Source organism: Mobula birostris, chromosome 8 (genome assembly GCF_030028105.1).
Source record: "Mobula birostris isolate sMobBir1 chromosome 8, sMobBir1.hap1, whole genome shotgun sequence".
In the NCBI taxonomy this organism is placed as follows: Eukaryota; Metazoa; Chordata; class Chondrichthyes; order Myliobatiformes; family Myliobatidae; genus Mobula; species Mobula birostris.
The window spans coordinates 60,077,716-60,100,978 of record NC_092377.1 but is presented as its reverse complement, the minus strand read 5'-3'; the positions used below and the strand labels follow the sequence as shown (position 1 = coordinate 60,100,978).

The following is a 23,263-nucleotide window of genomic DNA, read 5'->3' as shown; positions in this document are numbered from 1 at the left end:
AAAAGTTGAACTTTTTGGCAGAAATGCACATTGATATGTTTGGAGGAAAAGGGGCACTACACACCAATACCAAAATCTCATCCGAACTGTGAAGCATGGTGGAAGGAACATCATAGTTTGGGGCTACTTTGCTACCTCAGAGTCTGGACAGCTTGCAATTGTTGAGGGAACAATGAATTCAAAATTGTATCAAGACGCCTTACAGAAGAATGTCAGGGTAACAGTCTGTCATATGAAGCTTAATCGAAGTCGGATAACACAAGACAATGATCCAAAAGACAATAGTAAATCAACAATGTTTAAACAGAAGAAAATTATGTTTTGCAATGGCCAAGTCAAAGTCTTGACCTTAATTGTATAGAAATATGGAAGGACATGAAGCAAGCAGTTCACGAAAGGAAGCCCACCGACATCCCAGTGTTGAAGCAGTTCTGTAAAGAGGAATGGTCTAAAATTTCTCCAAGCTGATGTGCTGGATTGATCAGTTACTGGAAACATTTGGTTGAAATTATTGCTGCGCAAGTGTGTCACACCAGTTTACTGAAAACAAAGATTCACCTACTTTTTTCAACAAATGCATGAAGTATTGGATCATTTTTCTCAATAAATAAATGAACAAATATAATGTTTTTTGCACTATTTATTTAATTGGGTTCTCTTTATCAAGTTTTAGGACTTGTGTGAAGGTCTGATCACATTTTAGGTCCTGTTTAGGCAGAAATAGAGAAAATTCTACAGGTTCATAAACTTTCTAGTGCCACCGTATGGCTGTTGGTACTGTGTTTTACATTTTGGCCCCAGAAGAATAGTGTTTCATTTGACTGTATTCATGGGTGTTCATGTAGGGTTGACTGATGAACTTTATCTTGAGCTTTATTGAGAAACCATCATATATGCAATATCATGGTGAATAACGTGCAATGCTACTGGTATAGAATTGAAAAATAACAATTTCATGTTGAATGAAAAGTGAGTTTTTAAAGTAATTTTTGAAACATACTAATTATAGTAGACTGGGTGGAGTAGGTTGAACAGGGATTGTGTATCAGCTCTGGGAAAAAAATGGTGCAGAAAATTGCATTTGAAGATAAACTAAAATGTCAGCTGACTCACCACCAAAGCCCCAAAGTCTGTCCACCATCTACAAGGCAGTGGCCAGGGTTATAAGACCATAAGATATAGGAGTATAATTTGGCCCAGTGAGTCTGCTCCACAATTTCATCATTGCTGATCCAATTTTCCTCTTGGCCCCAATCTCCTTGCTTCTCCCCATATCCCTTCACGCCCAGACCAATCAAGAGTCTATCAACCTCTGCCTTAAATATACATAAAGACTTGGACTCCAGAGCTACCTGTGGCAAAGAATTCCACAGATTCACCACTCGCTGGCTAAAGAAATTCTTCCTCATCTTCGTGATAAAAGGGAGCCCCTGTATTCTGTGGCTGCGTCCTCTGGTCTTAGATTCTCCCACCATAGGAAACAACATCTCCATGTCCACTCTATCAAGACATTTTACCATTCGATAGGTTTCAGTGAGGTCACCCCTCATTCTTCTGAATTCTAGTGGATACAGGCCCAGAACCATCAAATACTCTTCATTTGACAAGCCATTCAACCCTGGAACCATTTTTTTTGAATCTCCTTTGAACCTTCTCCAGGTTCATCACATCCTTTCTAAGAAAAGGGGCCAGAAATTGTTTACAGTACTCCCAAGTGAGGCCTCACTAGTGGTTTATAAAGTCATAACATTACATCTTTGCTTTTATATCCTCGTCCTCTTGAAATGAATGCTAACATTCCATTTGCCTTCCTCACCACAGACTCAACCTGCAGATTAACCTTTAGGGAATCCTACACAATGACTCCCAAGTCCCTTTGTGCATCAGTTTTTTGTAATTTCTCTCCATTTTGAAAATAGTCAGCCCTTTTATTTGTCCTACCAAAGTGCATGACCATACACTTCCCGACACTACATTCCATCTGCCATTTCTTTACCCATTCTCCTAATTTGTCTATGTCCTTCTGTAGTCTCTACTTCCTCAAAACTACTTGCCCCTCCATGTGTCTTCATATCATCTACAAAGTCATCAATTCCATCATCCAAATCAATGACATATAACATAAAAAGAATCAGTCCCTACACAGACCCCTGTGGGACACCACTATTCATCGGCAGCCAACCAGAAAAGGTTCCCTTTATTACCACTCCTTGCCTCCTGCCAATCAGCCACTGCTTTATCACCATTAGAATCTTTCCTGTAATACCACAGGCTCGTAGCTTGTTAAGCTGTCTCATGTGTGGCATCTTGTCAAAGGCTGCTGAAAATCCAGAACACAACATCACCTGATTCTCCTTTCTCTATCCTGCTTGTTATTTCCTCAAAGAATTCCAACAGATTTGTCAGGCAAGGTTTTCCCTTAAGGAAACCATGCTGCCTATTTTATCATGTGCCTCCAAGTACCCTGAGACCTCATCCTTAATAATCAACTCCAACATCTTCCCAACCACTGAGGTCAGACTAACTGGCCTTCCTTTCTTCTGCCTCTCTTCCTTCTTGAAGAGTGGAGTGACATTTGCAATTTTCCAGTCTTCTGGAACCATTCCTGAATTTAGTGATTCTTGAAAGATCATTACTAATGTCTCTACAGTCTTTTCAAGCACCTTTTTTGGGACCCTGGGGTGTACACTATCTGGTCGAGGTAACTTATCTACCTTCAGACTTTTTAGTTTCCCAAGAAACTTCTCACTAGTAACAATGACTTCGCACTTCATAATCCCTGACATCAGGCACTTCCTCCATACTGCTAGTGTCTTCTATGGTGAAGACTGATGCAAAATACTTAATCGGTTTATCCACTGTTTACTTGTTCTCCCATTACTACTTCTCCAATATCGTCTTCCAGTGGTCTGATATCAACTCTCGTCTCTCTTTTACACTTTATGTATCTGAAGAAACTTTTGGTATCCTCTTTAATATTATAGGCTAGCTTACTTTTGTATTCCATCTTTCCCTGTTTAATGCGTTTTAGTTGCCTTCTATTGGTCTTTAAAATCTTTCCAGTCCTTTAACTTCCCACTAATTTTTGCTCTATTATAAACTGTCTCTGTCTTTTATGTTGACTTTGACTTCTCTTGTTAGCCACAATTGTGTTACCTTGCCTTTAGAACATTTCTTCCTCCTTGGGGTGTATGTATCCTGTGCCTTCTGAATTGCTTCCAGAAATTCCAGCCATTGCTGCTCTGCCATCATCCCTGCCAGTGTTCTTTTCCAATCATTTCTGGCCAAATTTCTCATGCCTCTGTAATTCCCTTTACTCCACTGTAATACTGATACATCTGACTTTAGCCTCTTCTACTTAAATTTCAGGGTGAATTCGATCATATTATAATGACTTGTCCCTAAGGGGTTTTTTTTTTACTTTAAGCTCCTTAATCAGTTCTGGTTAATTGCACATCACCCAATCCAGAACAGCTGATCCTCCAGTGGGCTCAACCATAAAGCCATCTCATAAATGCTCTAGAAATGCCCTCTAATGTATTCCACCACCAACCTGGCTTTCCCAATCTACCTGCATATTGAAGTCCCCCATGAAAGTTGTAATGTTGCCTCTTTGGCATGCATTTTCTATCCCCCGTTGTAATTTGTAGGCTACATCCTTACTACTGTTTGGGGGTCTATATACAACCCCCATCAGGGTCTTTTTACCCTTGCAGTTCCTTAGCTCTATCCACAATGATTTAACACCTTCCGTCCATACATCACCACTTTCTAATGATTTGATTTCATTTTTCACCAACTGAGCAACGCCACCCCCTCTGCCTTCCTGCTTGTCCTTTTGATACAATGTGTATCCTTGGACATTAAGCTCCCAGTTATAATCTTCTTTCAGCCATGTTTACAACATCATATATGTCAACCTGCAACTGTGCTACAAGTTTATCTACCTTATTCCATATACTGCGCACATTCAAATATTTTTAATTTTGTCTACCTTTTATGTTGCAACTCACCTTGTTGACTGAAATTTTGCTCTATCAACAGCCTCTCCTCACTACACATTTCCTCTGTTTGTAAATTAGCTATTTCATTTTCTGCACTATCATCCGCGTTTCCGCCTTTATGATGGAAGAAGTTGATCTAACAAAGCTTAAGATGCTTAGCATCATCTATTCAGAAGATTCACAGCACATTTATTATGTTTAAGTTATACACCTTGAGATTTGTCTGTTCACAGGCAGCCACAAAGCAAGAAACCCAAATAACCCAGTTCAAAAAAAGACCTAAAACCTCTGCTTAGATTAAATAATTACTGAAAAATAACTTTAGCTACTTTGGAGGTTCTAAGCTATATTAGAAAGCTGTCACCTTAATGGAAAAGATCAGACATTACAAGTTATCTCTTAGTTTCGGTCTAATGTTAAATGTATGCCATTTTTAAATTAGGTTACAAAAATTACCATAAAGATTTCATTAAATGCTTGTAAGTTTTCAAACATTGTGAATTCAGGTGTTTTATTGTGATGATATAACAGAAAACAATTCTTCAAATTTCCACTTAAGATAAAGGGTTAAGATTAGTTAGCTGAAATTCAGTCATGAAGTCATGGAGTCACCAGCATGAAGCAGCGTGTACAGACCATGAGAGGAAGTTGGAACACCTGGAGGAACCCCGTGCTGTCACAGGGGAATGTGCAAGCACCACACAGACTGTACCAGAGGTCAGGATAGAAGCTGAGTTGCTGGAGCTGAGAGGCAGCAGTTCTCTGCCATTGTGCTGTGCTGTACTATTCTGTGCTGAGTCACTATGAAGTGACCAATATCAGAGAAATTTCACAGCAGTAAGTGTATCGTTTCCCTTGCAGCACGTTGCTTATATACTGAACAGTTGCTAACATCAGGTACTGCTTAGTTGGATGATAAAGTTTGAAATTAGGTATTTTTATTTGCCATTTATGACTTGTATGTTACAAAACTTACATAATTTTATTTTTGTTTTTTAATCTGTTGAAGGCTTCAGTGCAGCTGGCAGTTAAACCAAATCTTGCATGGATACCAGCACATTGTGAAACAGGTAATGTGCAAAATAATAGCTTCTGTTGTGTTATAAAAATTTAGAGGTTGCTATAAATTGCCTCTGGACAATAAAATCTATTCAATTATGATTTACCTTACTAAATCAGGAGGAGAAATAGATTTCTTTCTAAAAGTCAACATTTTGTTAATATTGTTATACCAAGACTGGCAGTAACAGAAATTTTAAAGGGCATCAGCATTTATTGAACAAAGACATGTTGAGCTGAAGTATTTATTTGCATTTAGTTTTGCCTGCTGTGCTTTCAACATTGTTGCATCGAAAACTTCAGATGTGGAGAACGTTTAGTGTTGGGACTTAAGATTGTAAAAGTCTGGAGGCATGGATTTGTATAAGTTAGGAACAGGCACTTTGGCCCCATGTTCTTGCTGGCATTTTTACCCATCAACATTAAACCCTTTTGCCCCTATTAGATCCATATGTCTTGCTTATTCAAGTGCCTGTCTAAATGCCTTTTAAATGTTCTGATTTAATTTGTTTCCTTCATCTCCAACAGCGAGTTTTAGATATCAACTGCTCTGTGTAGAAAAACTTCCTCCTGAAATTTTTTAAAAACTCCTTCCACTCATCTTAAAATTATGCCGTCTTGTTTTTGAAACTTACTGTGGGGGAGAAAAATGGCTATCTATTATATGTATGCCACTTATAACTTTTGTACCTCTGTCAGGGCTCCTTTATCCCAAAGAAGATAAACTTAGCCTATCCACTTTCTACCAGTAACTAAAATCTACCAATCCAGACAACATTGTGATGAATGCGGGCTAGCTGCATTCTTCCTGTAGTGCGGTGAACAGAATTGTACACAGTACTCTTATGAAATCTAACCAACATTTTATGAAATTTCAATATAAATCCCAGCTTTTATATTTTTGACTTCACCTGTGAAGGGAAGTATGCCATTTGCCTCCCAATGCTTTCTTTGTCATCCTGTAAATCTGTGTAGCCACTTTCTGGAAACGTGACAGAACCCTGAGGTCCTTTTGATCATCAAATTCACCAATATTCCTTGGCTCCTTCCCTTTCATTATACCTGTTCTATTGTTGTTACACAATCATATCTAAGTTGTTATATATCACAAACAACAAAGCTCCCAATACTAATCCCTATAGCACACAACTAGTCACAGACTTACAATCAGAAAAGCACCAGTACACTCTGAATCCTATCATTATTATGTTAATTTGGGATCCAGTTAACCAGATCCTTATCCTTTGGAACAGCCTAGTTTTCCAGTTCCTTATCAAATACATACTAACGTCCTTGGTCCTTGTTAAATGACTTAAGGTGCAACAGCATTGTGTTTAGTAAAATTGTTACTAGAACACCAGGCACCCAGGTTCAGTTCCTGCTGTTGTTTGTACAGTCTTCCTGTGACTGCATGGGATTCTCCTGGGTGCTGTGGTTTCCTCCCACATTCCAAAGACATAGACTGTTAGTTGGTCCTATGGGTGTAATTAGGCGGCACTGGCTCATTGGGCTGGAAGAGCCTGTTACTGTGCTATATCTCTAAATAAATAAATGAAATCCATACAGATACGTTCTTCAACACAAGATTCTGCATGTGCTGGAAATTCAGAGTAACACATACAAAATGTTGGAAGAACTCAACAGGTCAGGCAGCATCAATGGAAAGGAATAAATAGTTGATGTTTTGGGCCAAGGTCTTTCATCGGGACTAGAAAGGGAGGGTGGCGATGCCCCCTTCTCAACTGTACATTCATTTCCAGGGATGCTGCCTGACCTGCTGAGTTCGTCCAGCATTTTGTATGTGTTACTCAGGTATGTTCTTCCTTTGTAAAAGAAGGGAAATGGGGATAGTCATGGAAACATAGACCGGTAAGTCTCACATTAATATTAAGAAAGCTATTGGAGAGGATTTCTAGGGATAGCATTGAGTATTTGGATAAGAATAGGCTAATTGAGGACAGTCAGCATGACTTACAACAATGAATTTTTCAAAGAGGTGAAGCAAGTGAGCGGTGGAGGTAGAGCAGGGGATGCTGTCTGTCAGGATTTTAGTGTATCAGTTGACAAAGTCCCTCAGGGTGAACTCATTGAGAATGCATAGGATCCGTGGAGATTTGACCTTTTGAATTCAGAATTGGCTTGCCCATAGAATATAGAAGATAGTGTTATGGGGATTATTTTGGCTCGAGTCGTATGGCTTGTGATATCCCACAGTGGTCAGTACTGGGATCTCTGCTGTTTGTGATGACTTGGATGAGAGAGTAGATGGATGGATTAGAAAGTCGGCAGATGACACACATTGGTGGTATTGTAGATAATGTAGAAGATGCCAAAGCTTACAGTGGGATATAGATCAGTTGCAGGCATGGGCAGAGAAATGGAATCAGGAGTATTGCATTAATTTCCGGTTGCCCTAAAAAAGGAAGGATGTGGAAGCTATTGTGAGGATGCACAGGATATATTCCAGGATGCTTCTTGTAATGGAGGGATTTTACTATAAGAGATTGGATCAACAAAGGTTGAGGAGACAGATACAATAGGATGTTTTGGAGGTGTGCGAATATGCAGAGCATGGGGAGAGTTGGACCATGTGCAGGTGGAAGGGATTGAGCATTATAAGCTTAATTAGTTCATTATAGCATTATGGACCAGAAAAGCTTTTCCTGTGCTGTGCTCTACTGTTCTTTGTTCTACAACATCTAATATCCTACCTTCATCAACCTTTTTGGATAACACTTCAAAACCTCCATTAAATTGATCAAAGGCAGAACTTCCCTCCCATAAAGCACGTTGACTATTAACACTCAGCTTCTGCCTTGGCAAGTGCACTTAATCCTCTTTTCTCCAATAATTTTCATACCATTTTCATAAGGCCTGTACTTGCCTGGCTTGTCGCTGCTGTCCAGAAATTCACCTTGATTTCCATTTACTTTACTGGGACACACCACATGGCCTCCACAGTATTGTGCTTGCAATAAGACCATAAGATATAGGAACAGAAGTAGTCCATTTGGCCCATCGAGTCTGCTCCACCATTTACTCATGGGCTGATCCAATTCTTCCAGTCATCCCCACTCCCCTGCCTTCTCCCCATACCTTTTGGTGCTCTGGCTAATCAAGAACCTATCTATCTCTGCCTTAAATGCACCCAATGACTTGGCCTCCACAGACGCTCGTGGCAACAAATTCCACAACCCTGAATATACTCAATGTCTGAGCTTTCTTAGTCTTTTGAGGTTAAGAATTCCAAACACTTTCAGCCCTCTGTGCCAAATAAGTTTCTCCTTGTCTCTATCCTAAATGGCATCCCTCTTCCCTTAGTCGAGGGAGGATGGATGCCATTTAGGATGGAGACAAGGAGGAATTTCTTCCGTACACTGTAATTTTGCGCTCCACAGCTAGTGCTGCATCTTAATATGTATTTGTATTCCTTCTCAGAACACTGCATGTGAATGTCTTCACGAGTCATTCCAAACTCCACTGTGTTCAAGTTCATCTTATTCAATCTATCCAAATAAATGACTCTCATCGCTCTAGAAATCATGGTAATATGTCCATGTTGCGCTAACTCTGAGATAAGTTTATACTTTTGGTTCAGTGTTGATAAGCACACGTTACTTTAAATGAGACCTCACGAAAGCCTTATACATTCTCTGCGAGATTTCCTTCTCTCTTGTATTCCAAGTTCCTTGCAATAAAGACTGTTTTGCCATTTAATTGCTCTGCACTTGCATGTCATGAGATATTTTAAAACCTGATCCAACAAAACACTAACATTTTGTCTAATATTAAAAAGATTTCTGCATTTTCATTCTCTCAGCTTAATGTATACCTTGCAGTTTCCCACATCATATTTGATCTGTCACCTTGCCCAGTTGCTTGTCAGAATTCTCTGCCTCCTCCACACTGCAGCTTTGTAGTTTTGACAAATGTTGCACTCTTGTCATACAAGCTATTAATGTAAAATAGCTGAGGGCACAGGATCTGTTCCTGTAACATTTCCACCCCATTGTTGAATATGGACCAAAGAATAAGAAAAACATATATTTAAATATTTTGTTAGAAACACTTAGGGTTCAGCTTTCGATGGTTTTGAAACAAGTATAACAAGTTATTATGAAATTCTTTACAGTTCCCTTTGGTTTGCTATTCATATTCATATTTAATCCAAATCAAAATTTGGGACTTTAGCAGTTTTTTACGTGCGCACAAATGTACAATATGCATGATTTTTTAGAAGTCTTTTTATTCAAATAAGTAACAGTATTTAGTCAAGTATGTGAATTGGTTTGAAGGTGTGAATCTACTTGCAAGCTCATTGTTTAACTCCAGGATATTTCAGGCCAGATAGATCACTGTGAGCATGCTGTGTTAGCATCAGAAACATAGTGACACTTGGGGGCCTCAGACCGTGTTAACACAAAGGATGCATTTCACTGTGTGCTTTGATGTATATGTGACTAATAAATCTAATCTAATTAGACAATCTATTAATCTCCATTTGCAGTTTGGGTAAATATGAAAGAAAGGTAATCCTGGGATTTGGTTTTGTTCTGGAACTGAGGCCATAATCTGCTTGAGGTTTAACACTACGTGCACATAGCCACGGCAATTAATGAGAAATCGATTGACTAATTGTTTATTCCTCTCTAGAGACTGCAACAATCCACTGATCTGGTTAGCTTTATGCTGGAGTTTAAAACTGTTTTGGTAAGTAAAACTGCAGGTGAAACTTAAAGCTAGAACTCCACGAAACAATATGCTTTCGGTGAACTGTATGCATTTTGCAGAAATAGCTGAAGTTTATAATTCTGGCTTTTGAGCTCTGATAATAAATACTTGTCTTCTTTAGCACTTCATTAAATACTACTTTAACATCTTTTATTCTGAAGTATTCATAATCCTCTAGGTCAGCGGTTCCCTGCCTGGGATCCATGGACTCCTTGGCTAGCAAATAGGGGACCATGGCAGATAAAAGGTTGGGAATCTGTGCTCGAGGTTTAAAAGACAGAAGAGCCGATATTATTCCCAAAGTGCAATCAAGTGATCATAGTGGTGGATAATGTTTGGATTTTAAAACACTTTCAAGATGGAACTAGTTAGTATGATTGCACCTACTTTGGCTCAACCGGAACAGGCAGTGAGGACGTACATTATTTCTCAAGAATCATTTGGAGGAAATTTTGGAAAAGCAAAAGGCTGTTGTTGCCATTTAAAGTTCAGTTCCTGATAAACCATACTGTGCAGTGATTTTGCTTAATAACCATAATTTATTATTTGTGTTTCGTTCATACAACACAAAGATTGATCACACATTTTCAAACAAAAAGCATTAATTATTTAGTTTCACAACTCTATTTATTTAGTTTCATGATTTTTCAAAACTTACTATTTGTATTAATTTATTACCTGCTGTGGAAGAACATGCCCAGAGTTTGATGTGGCAATTTCTTCTGCAAGTTCCTGATACAGAGATATCTAAGATAGTTATTCTCTGGAGTATTTGCTTCTGATTCTCCTATGGGACCTGGTGTGAGTGGTCCAGTAGAGTGGGGAGTTCTGGATTTGGCTCATAGAGGCTTTGGTGAGGAGAGGCAGGGGCTGTAGGTAAATTTTTCCATTTAATTTTTCTTTCTTGTTTTCTTATTGCACAGTTAGAGCAGTGGGGATGCCAGGATAGATAGTGGAATGCTTTTGTGCAGGATGTGGTTGGTAGTTTGCCTCTCAGGTGCCAGGGTCTGCAATGTTTCTGAAAGTCTCCACGATATCCTGAAAAGGGAGAGTGAGCAGCCAGAAGTCGTGGTACATACGTGGTAAGTCGTGGAGGAGGTCCTGAAAAGGTAATACAGGGAGTTAGGAAGTTCACTGAGAAGCAGGACCTCAAGGGTAATAATCTCAGGATTGCTGTCTGTGCTATGTGACAGTGAGTACAGGAATTGAATGAGGTGGCAGATAAATGCATGGCTGAAGAGTAGGAGCAGGGGGCAAGGAGTCAGATTTCTGGATAATTGGAACCTCTTCTGTGGCACATGTGACCTATACAAAAGGGATAGGTTACACTTGAATCCGAGGGGGCGTCAATTTTCTTGCGGACAAATTTACGAGGGCTATTGGAAGTGGTTTAAGTTAATATGGCAGGGGGATGGGAATCAGTATGATAGAGCTGAGGATACGCTAGCAGGTTTACAAGTAGATGATGGATGTAACATGAATGAAAGCTCAGTTCAGCTCAGAAGGGAAGGAGGGAAAGGTGGAGAGCAGTAGTGATAGGGGGTTCAATAGTCAGGGGGACAGATAAGAGGTTCTGTGGAAGAGATCGAGAATCCCAGATGGTCTGTTGCCTCCCTGGTGCCAGGGTCCATGATATCTCGGATTGAGTTCTCAGTATTCTCAGGAGGGAGGGTGAGCAGCCGGATGTCGTGGTCCATGTAGGGACCAATGACATGGATAGGAAGAAGGAGGAGGTCCTGCAAAGAGAATTTAGGGAGTTCGGTGCAAAGCTGAAGGACAGGACCAGAGTTGCAATCTCAGGATTGCTACCCGTGCCATGTGCTAGTGAGGCTAGAAATAGGAAGATAATGCAGCTAAATACAGATAATGTGGCTAAGGAGTTGGTGCAGGAGGGAGGGCTTCATGTTTCTGGACAATTGGGCCTTGCTCCAGGGAAGATGGGACCTGTTCTGACGGGACAGGTTGCACCTGAACTGGAGAGGGACTAACATCCTTGCGGGAAGGTTTGCTAGTGCTGCTCCGGGGGGTTTAAACTCGATTTCCAGGGGGAGGGGAACCAGAGTGTTAGAGCAGATAGTGAGGTGGAGGAAGATAAATGTCATGCGAGAACTGCAAGTATAGTGCATGGAGTAAAGCCAGATCTAACATATAAAGAGACTTTGAGGAAAGAGAAACAGATTAAAGGGTGTAAAGGTAGTAAGGTAGAAGGGCTAAAGTGCGTGTACTTCAATGCAAGAAGCATCAGGAACAAAGGTGATGAACTGAGAGCTTGGATACATACATAGAATTATGATGTAGCGGCCATTACAGAGACTTGGCTGGCACCAGGGCAGGAATGGATTCTCAATATTGCTGGATTTCAGTGCTTTAAAAGGGATTGGGGGGGGGGAGGGGAGGAGGGGTGACATTACTGGTCAGGGATACTATTACAGCTACAGAAAGGGTGGGTAATGTAGCAGGATCCTCTTTAGAGTCAGTATGGGTAGAAGTCAGGAACAGGAAGGGAGCAGTTATTCTATTGGTAGTATTCTATAGGCCCCCTGGTAGCAGCGGAGATACCGAGGAGCAGATTGGGAGGCAGATTTTGGAAAGGTGCAAAAATAACAGGGTTGTTATCATGGGTGACTTTAACTTCCCTAATATTGATTGACACCTGATTAGTTCCAATGGTTTAGAAGGGGGAGAGTTTGTTAAGTGTGTCCAGGACGGATTCCTGTCACAGTATGTTGACAGACCAACTGGGGGGGATGCCATACTAGATCTAGTATTAGGTAATGAACCGGGTCAGGTCTCAGATCTCTCAGTGAGTGAACATCTGGGGGACAGTGACCACCGCTCCCAGGCCTTTAGCATTTATCATGGAAAAGGATAGAATCAGAGAGGACAGGAAAATTTTTAATTAGGGAAGGGCAAATTATTTGAGGCTATGAGGCTATAAGGCTAAAACTTGCGGGTGTGAATTGGGATGATGTTTTTGCAGGGAAACGTACTACGGACATGTGGTCGATGTTTAGGGATCTCTTGCAGGATGTCAGGGATAAATTTGTCCCGGTGAGGAAGATGAGAATCGTAGGGTGAAGAAACCATGGGTGACAAGTGAGGTGGAAAATCTAGTCAGGTGGAAGGAGGCAGCATACATGAGGTTTAGGAAGCAAGGATCAGATGGGTCTATTGAGTAATATAGGGAAGCAAGAAAGGAGCTTAAGAAGGGGCTGAGAAGAGCAAGAAGGGCATGAGAAGGCCTTGGCAAGTAGGGTAAAGGAAAACCCCTAGGCATTCTTCAATTATGTGAAGAAAAAAAGGATGACAGGAGTGAAGGTAGGACCGATTAGAGATAAAGGTGGGAAGATGTGCCTGGAGGCTGTGGAAGTGAGCGAGGTCCTCAATGAATACTTCTCTTCAGTATTCACCAATGAGAGGGAACGATGACGGTGAGGACAATATGAGTGAGGTTGATGTTCTGGAGCATGTTGATATTAAGGGAGCAGAGGTGTTGGAGTTGTTAAAATACATAGGGACAGATAAGTCCCCAGAGCCTGGCGGAATATTCCCCTGGCTGCTCCACGAGGCGAGGGAAGAGATTGCTAAGCCTCTGGCTAGGATCTTTATGTCCTCATTGTCCACAAGAATGGTACCGGAGGATTGGAGGGAGGCGAATGTTGTCCCCTTGCTCAAAAAAGGTAGTAGGGATAGTCCGGGTAATCATAGACCTGTGAGCCTTATGTCTGTGGTGGGAAAGTTGTCAGAAAATATCCTTAGAGATCTTTGGGCATTTAGAGAATCATGGTCTGAACAGGGACAGTCAGCATTGCTTTGTGAAGGGCAGATCATGTCTAACAAGCCTGATAGAGTTCTTTGAGGAGGTGACCAGGCATATAGATGAGGGTAGTGCAGTGGATGTGATCTATATAGATTTTAGTAAGGCATTTGACAAAGTTCCACACGGTAGGCTTATTCAGAAAGTCAGAAGGCATGGGATCCAGGGAAGTTTGGCCATGTGGATTCAAAATTGGCTTGCCTGCAGAAAGCAGATGGTCGTGGTGGAGGGAGTACATTCGGATTGGAGGGTTGTGACTAGTGGTGTCCCACAAGGATCGGTTCTGGGACCTCTACTTTTTGTGATTTTTATTAATGACCTGGATGTGGGGGTAGAAGGGTGGGTTGGCAAGTTTGCAGATGACACAAAGATTGGTGGTGTAGATAGTGTAGAGGATTGTCGAAGATTGCAGAGAGACATTGATAGGATGCAGAAGTGGGCTGAGAAGTGGCAGATGGAGTTCAACCCGGAGAATTGTGAGGTGGTACACTTTGGAAGGACAAACTCCAAGGCAGAGTACAAAGTAAATGGCAGGATACTTGGTAGTGTGGAGGAGCAGAGGGATCTGGGGGTACATGTCCACAGATCCCTGAAAGTTGCCTTACAGGTAGATAGGGTAGTTAAGAAAGCTTATGGGGTGTTAGCTTTCATAAGTCGAGGGATAGAGTTTAAGAGTCGCGATGTAATGATGCAGCTCTATAAAACTCTGGTTAGGCCACACTTGGAGTACTGTGTCCAGTTCTAGTCACCTCACTATAGGAAGGATGTGGAAGCTTTGGAAAGGGTACAGGGGAGATTTACCAGGATGCTGCCTGGTTTAGAGTATGCTTTAATGATCAGAGATTAAGGGAGCTAGGCCTTTACTCTCTGGAGAGAAGGAGGATGAGAGGAGACATGATAGTGGTATACAAGATATTAAGAGGAATAGATAGAGTGGACAGCTAGTGCCTCTTCCCCAGGGCACCACTGCTCAATACAAGAGGACATGGCTTTAAGGTAAGGGGTGGGAAGTTCAAGGGGCATATTAGAGGAAGGTTTTTTACCCAGAGAGTGGTTGGTGCGTGGAATGCACTGCCTGAGTCAGTGGTGGAGGCAGATACACTAGTGAAATTTAAGAGACTACTAGACAGGTATATGGAGGAATTTAAGATGAGGGGTTATATGGGCGGCTGGGTTTAAGGGTCGGCACAACATTGTGGGCTGGAGGGCCTGTACTGTGCTGTACTGTTCTATGTTCTATGAAAGGAAGGGCAAGCCAGTGATTGGGTACAAATGCAGACAGAGCAAAGAGTTGAATTATACCACAGAGACAAAATTCAAAAGAGTGAACAATACAGCTCTGACGGTGCTATATTTAAATGCGCATAGCATTTGGAATAAGGTGGATGAACTCGCTGCGCAATTAGAGATTGGGTGTTGTGTAATAACCCAGGTCTTATTCTGGAACAATGTAAAGGAACTCTTCGGAGACAGTGATCATAATATGATTAAATTCATACTGCAATTTGAGAGGGAGAAACCTAAGTCACATGTATCAGTATTGCAATGGAATAAAGGGAATTACAGAGGCATGAGAGAGGAGCTTGCCCAGGTGGATTGGAGGAGGATACTGGTGAGGATAACAGCAGAGCAATGGTGGCTGAAGTTTCTGGAGATGGTTCATAAGGTCCAGGATAGACATGTCCCGCAGAAGTAGTTCTCAAATGTCAGAGGTAGGCAACCATGGCTGGCAAGGGAAGTTAGGGACTGCATAAAAGCCTAGGAAAGGGCATATAAGGTAGCAAAAGTGATTGGGAAGTTGGATGATTGGGAAGCTTTTAAAATCCAACAAAAGGCAACTGAAAAAGCTATAAGAAGGGAAAAGATGAAATATGAGGGCAAACTAGTCAACAGTATAAAGCAGGATACGAAAAGTTTTCTTCAATTATATAAAGAGTAAAAGGAAGGTGAGAGTTGATGTTGGACCACTGGAAAATGATGCTGGTGAGGTAGTAATGGGGGACAAAGAAATGGCAGATGAACTTAATGAATACTTTGCATCTGTCATTGTGGAAGACACTAGCAGTGTGCCAGAGGTGTGTGGGTGTCACAGAGCAGGAGTGAGTGCCATTGCTGTTACAAAGGAAAAAGTGCTTGGCAAACTCAAAGGTCTTAAGGTGGATAAGCCAACTGGACCAGTTGGACTACATCCCAGAGTCCTGAGAGAGGTTGTTGAAGAGATAACGGATGCATTGGTCATGATCTTTCAAGAATCACTTGATTCTGGCATGGTCTCGGAGGACTGGAAGATTACAAATGTCACTCCACTCTTTAAGAAGGGAGTAAGCCAAAAGAAAGAAAATTATAGGCCAGTGAGCCGAACCTCAGTGGTTGGGAAAGTCTTGGGGTCTATTATTAAGGATGAGGTTTTGGGGTGCTTGGAGACTAATGATAAAATAATTCAAAGTTAGCATGGTTTCTGTAAATGGAAATCTTGCATTACAAATCTGTTAGAGTTCTTCGAGGAAGTAACAAGCAGGTTAGACAAAGGAAAGGCAGTAGGTGTCATTTACTTTGATTTTCAGAAGGCATTTGTAAGGTGCCTCACATGAGGCTGCTTAACAAGATAAAATCCTATGGCGTGACAGGAGAGATACTGGTAAGAATAGAGGAATGGCAGACAGGCAGGAGGCAGTGCCTGAGAATAAAGGGGCCTTTTCTGGTTGGCTGCCAGTGACTAGTGGTGCTCCTCAGGGGTCAGTATTGGGAGCGCTACTTCTCACATTGCTCGTGAATGATTTGGATAATGGAATTGATGGCTTTGTGGCAAAGTTTGTGGATGATACGAAGATAGGTGGAGGGGTAGATAGTGGTGAGGAAGCAATGGGATTATAGACCACCCAACAGTCAGCAGGATTTAAAGGAGCAAATTTGTAGAGAGATTGCAGACTGTCGCAAGAAATATAAGATTGTGATAGTAGGTGATTTTAACTTTCCACGTATTAATTGGGACTCCTATACAGTAAAAGGGCTGGATGGGATAGAGTTTGTCAAATATGTTCAGGAAGGTTTCCTTAATCAATGCATAGGTCCCAAAAAGAAGGAGTGCAATACTACATCTCCTTTTAGGGATGAGACAGGGCAGGTGATAGATGGTTGTGTAAGGGAACACTTTGCATCTAATACTCGTAATGCAATTAGTTTCAAAATAATTATGGAGCAGGATAGCTCTGGTCCTTGGGTTGAGATTCTAAATTGGAGAATGGCCAATTTGGATGGCATCAAAAAGGATCTGGCAAGAGTGGATTGGATTCTGGCAGTGGTGTACTTGGTAAATGGGAAGCCTTCAAAAGTGAAATTTTGAGAGTACAGAGTTTATATGTTTCTGTTAGAATAAAAGGCAAGGATAACAGGATTAGGGAAGCTTTGCTTTTGAGATGTTGAGGCCCTGGTTAAGAAGAAGATACATAGCAACTATAGGCAGGAAGGAAGAAATGAGGTACTTGAGTATAAGAAATGTTATGAGAACACTTAAGGAGGAGATCAGGAGGGCTAAAGGAGGGGATGAGTTTGCTCTAGAAGACTAGGTGGAGGAGAATCCCAAGGGCTTCTACAGATAAATAAGAGTAAAGGGTAGTAAGGGACAAAAATTGGTCCTCTGGTTGTTTATGCATGGAGCTGAAAGAGATGGGGGAGATCTTAATCGGATTTTTGAATCTATGTTTACTTGAGAGATGGACACAGAACTAAACGACGTGAAGCAATGTAGCAGTGAAGTCTTGGACTGTTTTCAGATTACAGAGGAGGAGTTTGTTGTCTTGAGGCAAATTAAGGTGAAAAAATTCGCAGGGCCTGACAAGATGTTCCCTCGAACCTTGTGGGAGGCTGGTCCAGAAATTGCAGGGGCCCTAACAGAGATATTTAAAACAGTTTTAGCAATGGGTGAGGTGCCAGAAGGTTGGAGGATAGCTAATGCAGTTCTGTTGTTTAAGAAAAGGCTTTAAGAATAAACCATGAAATTATAGGCTGGTGAGCTTGATATCAGTAGTGGCAAGTTACTTGAAGGTATTCTGAGGGACTGAATATATAAGTATTTGGATAGACAGGGATTGATTAGGGATAGTCAACATGGCTTTGTACTTTTGGTACAAAATGTCTAACCACTCCTAAAGAGTTTTTCAAGTAAATTATCAGAAAAGTTGTTGAAGACAAGGCAGTGAATATTGTCTACATCGACTTTAACAAGGCATTTGACAAGATCCTGCGAGGGGGGTTGGTCAAGAAGGTTCAGTTACTTGGTATTCAGTATGAGGTTGTAAATTTGGTTCACTGGAGAAGACAGAGAGCAGTAGTAGATGGTTGCCTTTCTGACTGGAGGCCTGTGACAAGTATTGTGCAGTTTGGGATTGGTGCTGGGTCTATTATTATTTGTCATCTATATCAATGATCTGGCTGATAATATGGTAAACTGGATCAGAAGATTTGTGGATGACACCAAGATTAGGGGTGAAGTGGATAGTGAGGAAGGCTATCATGGCTTGCAGAGGGATCTGGACCAACTGGAAAATGGGCTGAAAATTAGCAAATGGAGTTTAATGCCAACAAGTATGAGGTGTTACAATTTGAGAGGACCAACCAGGATAGGATTTGTAAAGTGAGTGGTAGGGCACTGAGGAGTGTGGTAGAACAGAATGATCTGGGAATACAGATCCATAATTCCTTGAAAGTTGTATTACAGGTAGATAGGGTTGTAAAGAGAGCTTTTGGCATATTACCCTTCATAAATCAAAGTACTGAGTACAGAAGTTAGGATGTTAATTTGAAGTTGTATAAGATGTTGGTGAAGCCTAAATTGGAGTATTATGTACAGTCCTGGTCACCTACCTACAGGAAAGATATCAATAAGATTGGAAGAGTACAGAAGAAATTTACAAGGACATTGCTAGGATTTGAGGACCTGAGCTTTTAGGGAAAATTTGAATAAGTTTGGACTTTATTCCCTTGAGCATAGAGGAACAAGGGGAGATTTGATAGAGGTATACAACGTTATGAGGGGTATAGATAGTGTAAATGCAAGCAGGCTTTTTTCCACTGGCATTGGATGAGACGAGAACAAGAGGTCATGGGTTAAGGGTGAAAGGTGAACTGTTTAAGGGGAACATGAGACGGAACTTGTTCACTCAGAGGATGGTAAGAATGTGGAACGAGCTGCCGATGGCAGTGGTGGATTCGGGCCGAGACCTTTTGGCAGGACTGGGGTAAAAAGACGAGTAGATTTAAAAGGTGGGGGAAGGGGAGAGAGAAACACAAGGTGATAAGTAAAACTGGGAGGGGGAGGGGTGAACTTAGGAGCTGGGAAGTGTATTAGTGAAAGAGATGCAGGGCTGGAAAAGGGGGAGTCCGATAGGAGAGGACAGAAGGCCATGGAAGAAAGAAAAGGGGGAAGGAGCCCCAGAGGCAGGCGATGGACAGGCAAGGAGATATGATGAGGGGGAAAATGGAATGGGGAATGGTGGGGGAGGGGGGAGGCAATACCGGAAGTTCAAAAATTGATGATCGTGCCATCAGGTTGGAGACAATCCAGACGGAATGTAAGGTCTTCTTCCTCCAACCTGAATGTGGCCTCATCGTGACATTAGAGAAGGCCATGGATTGACATATCTGAATGGGAAGTGGAATTAAAAACGTGTGGCCACTGGGAGATCCCGCTTCTTCTGGCGGAGGAGCGTAGGTGCTCAGTGAAGCGGTCTACCAATCTACGTCAGTCTCACCGATACACAGGAAGTCACACTGGGAGCACCAGACGCAGTACGTGACCCCAACAGAGTCACCGGTGAAGTGTCGCCTCACCTGGAAGGAGTGTTTGGGGCCCTGAATGGTAGTGAAGGAAGAGGTGTAGGAGCAGGTGTAGCTCTTGTTCCGCTTGCAAGGATAAGTGCTGGGAGGGAGATCAGTGGGGAGGGATGAACGGACAAAGGAGTCGCTTAGGGAGTGATCCCTGTGGAATAGAGTAAGTGGGGGGCAGGAAAGATGTGCTTGGTGGTGGGATCCCGTTGGAGATGGTGGAAGTTGTGGCGAATTATGTGCTGGACATGGAGGCTGGTGAGGTGGTAGGTGAGGACAAGAGGAAACCTATCCCTGGTAGGGGGAGGAAGGAGGATGGGGTAACAGCAGACGTGCATGAAATGGAAGAGATGCTTTGAAACTACTGCTAATTCGTGTGCCTTTGTACGTCAACCTTGTTCCTTAGTTTGAAACTTCATTTGCACTGTGAGTAATGCCATATGCAGAAGGTGGCAATGACTATAGCACTTGAACTGGCAACAATGTTTGCCAATTTTGTTTCGTGCAATTTTATTTTTTATTTTAATACTATTAACCTGGAAACCATTACACATATGAAAGATTGTTTCAGAAATAAGACAGGTCAAGAATCATACGAAAAATGATTTGGTGTGTTTTCTTTAGGTGCTGCTTAAGTCAAAATTGGAGGCTCATACGGTTCTCTGCTTTGATGGAAGTACTCCCCTGAGGCTGCTGGTGAATTTCCAGCCTGTTATTCTTTTGCATGTTAAAATCGCATATCCTTCCTAAATCTCATTCATCCTAAATGTTTTTAGTCAAATTTCTTGTCTTTCATACTACCAGTGAGCTGCCACATGCACGTAGTGTCACGTTAACCGGAAGGTTTAAGATGGCGTCACCGAACACGCATGTTAAGCTGTTGCTTGTTGCAGCAAGCAACATGGTCTTCAGTATGAATGTCAAGACCTTTGTAGAGAAGTCAATAGTAACAGACCCATGCGTTAAAGTTTGCAAAATCCCAGCCTAATAAGCAGCAGAAGCTGTCCACCATGTTGAGCACCGTCTCAGCTGTGGCAGAAGCTGCTTTGATTTTTATCAGCTACTTCAGAATTCACAGGAGTGGAGTGAAAAACACCAACCCTGACCCTGATGGTTTTATTTAAGATTTGATGAAATAAATGAAGTCTCTTGAGATATTTTACAGTGGTCTATATAACAGTATATTGTTAGTTCTACTCTTCTAGTTTTTATTTTTCAGTGGTGTGTTTTTTTTAAGTTATTAAATTTAGAAGGCTTTCAGCGGTTTTGTAGGTTGAAAGGTGTTCTGTCTTGTGTGAAATGGGACTTCTCCTGCCTGTTTACATTTCCAAGTTCAGTTGTTACAAGATGTGTCATCTAGTAGACAGATCAAGAACTGAAATCACTTAATTTTCCAAGTTTCAATGTCAGAACAAAGACCAGTTTGCATTCTAGTACTCTGATTGAAGATCCAGCAAGCTACTACAGGGGGTAACTTTCCTCACACTTGTCTGCATAAAGTTCCTTCTGCCATTTTCAATCAAGTATTCCTACATCATGACTGCTCACCTTGGCTCTTTCTTGGAATGCAGCAACCAGATACAATCTTGTTCAACAAATGTTTCATGCTGTTACCTCCCTCCAAGCCCAAGCATGATTTAAATCATCAAAACTTTCATTTTATTTTGAGAGTTAGTGCTTGTGCTGTTGACCTGACCTGAGAAGTCAACCTTGAAATGCATCCAGTGGCTACTGTTTTTTACAAAATTAATGATCTTAACTCCTGTAGTGTCCATGTTATACTGTGGTGCCTTATAATAACGGATTGGTGTTTTCTACGGAAATCACCTGGGAAATGTGAGATCATTGTTGAATGGTAATTTCTCTTTTTTTTTCAGGAAATTGCATTAAGAAACAAACATGACCTGCAAAGTCCTCCACCTCCACAGTATTATGAACAGCTTATAAAAGAGATTGAAAGTTTGGGTTGGGATAAGTAAGTTATGATTTCTTTTTGTTCTATGAATAATGAATTTGCATGAGTTTGAGTCCATAGAATTTACAGTAGTGTTCTAAAAATTGTACTAATTTAAATATCTTTGAGGTTAGTGGGCACAGCAGGGTTTGTAAGTTTCTCAGGTGTGCGGCTAATTGCCAGCTAACCTGTGTCTTTCAAGATGGTATTTGAACCTTTGATCTCCAATGTTTTCAGAAAGCATATTGTTTGGCCTTTGGATGGCCCCTGGTGGTTCAGGAGCTGTATTGCTTGAGGCTAAAACTTAATTTTCTTGCTACTAGCTTTCCTATGCTATTGAAACCAAGTAGAGACTTAATCAAAATATTTAATGATAAAAATCTTTCCAATTGATTAAATACCCCAATACAGTTTATCTTGATAAATGAATCTAGACTAAAGGAGCTAATAAAGCTAGAGGCAGATAATTTCACTTGTAAAAAAACAAGAGATTCTGCAGATATTGGAAATCTAGAGCAACAGACACAAAATGCAAGAGGAACTCAGCAGATCAGGCATCATCTATGAAAATAAATAAGCATATAATGTTTTGGGCTGAGATCCTTCAACAGGAATGGAAAAGAAGAGGGAAGAAACCAGAATAAGAAGGTGGTGGGAGGGGAAGAAGTACAAGCGTGGAACCAGGTGGGGGGAGAGGGGGAATGAAATGACAAATGGGAGGTGATAGGTGAAAAGAGTAAAGCTGGAGAAGAAGGAATCTGATAGGACAGGTGAGTGAACCATGGGAGCAAGGGAAGGAGGAGGGATATTGGGGGGAGGTGAGAGTAATGTGAGGAGAAGAGATAAGGTGGGGAGCAGAGTGTGGGGGGAGAGTTACTGGAAGTTGGAGAAACTTCAGGTTGCCATCAGGTTGGAGCCTACTCAGATGGAATATGAGGTGTTACTCCTCCAGACTGAGAGTAGTCTCATCGTGGGAGTAGAGGAGGCCATGGAGTGACATTTCGGAATGGGAATGGTGGGCTACCAGGAAATCCTGCTTTTCGTGGATGGAGCGAAGGTACCTGACAAGGCGGTCCCCCAATCTATGTCGGGTCTCACCAATGCTGAGGGGGCTGCCACGGGAGCACCAGATACAGTAGACAGCCCCAGCAGATATACAGGTGATTCGTTGCCTCACCTGGAAGGACTGTTTACGGCCTTGAATGGGGGTGAGGAGGAAGTGAATGGGCAGGTGCAACACTTCTGCTTGCAGGAATAAGTGGCAGGAGGGAGATTAGTTGAGGGGGGAAACGAAGAGACAAGGGAACCATGAAGGGAACAATCCCTGCAGAAAGTGGAGAATTGTGGGGGAGGGGGGGTGCGGGGTAAAGATGTGAGTGGTGGTAGGGTCCCATTGAATATGGCAGGCATTGTGGAGAATGATGTGCTGCATGTGAGGCTCATGGTGGTGGGTGAGGACGAAAGGAACTCTATCTCTTTTAAGATGGTGGGAAGATGGGGTGAGGGCAGCATCAATGGTGGAGGAAAAGAAACCCCATCTTTGAATAAGGAAGACATCTCTGATCATAATTTCATTTGAATAGTAGTTTAGGCCAACCCACAGTTAGAGTAGACATATTAGTTGCTGCACAAGTAATTTATGGATTCTTTATTAAACTTTTCAGTGTAGATTTAGATATATACTTGTTTGTTAAAGCTAAAGAGAGATATGGAACAACAGTGAGCAAATGGGTCTATTCTAGTTCTAGCACCTCTTTAGATTTGCCGATTTGCACTTGGTGACCATTGTTCAAATTAGTTTGTGGCATTTTAAATCTTGAAAGTTGCTTGTGGAATGACTTGCTACCTGTGCAATTCATATTTTTAGCAATGAAA

The 23,263-nt window shown here is 41.6% G+C and overlaps 1 protein-coding gene across 3 annotated transcripts in view; it reads left to right on the top strand.

Moving 5' to 3' along the window:
- Nucleotides 1-23,263, top strand: part of fancl (FA complementation group L) — a 60,047-nt gene that overhangs the window by 18,574 nt on the left and 18,210 nt on the right. For all 3 annotated transcript variants that reach the window (XM_072265274.1, XM_072265272.1, XM_072265273.1), the window contains exons 4-6: nucleotides 5,014-5,074; nucleotides 9,717-9,773; nucleotides 21,312-21,409. In XM_072265274.1, the coding sequence (XP_072121375.1) occupies nucleotides 5,014-5,074; nucleotides 9,717-9,773; nucleotides 21,312-21,409 (216 nt within the window). The remainder of the gene's footprint in view (nucleotides 1-5,013; nucleotides 5,075-9,716; nucleotides 9,774-21,311; nucleotides 21,410-23,263) is intronic.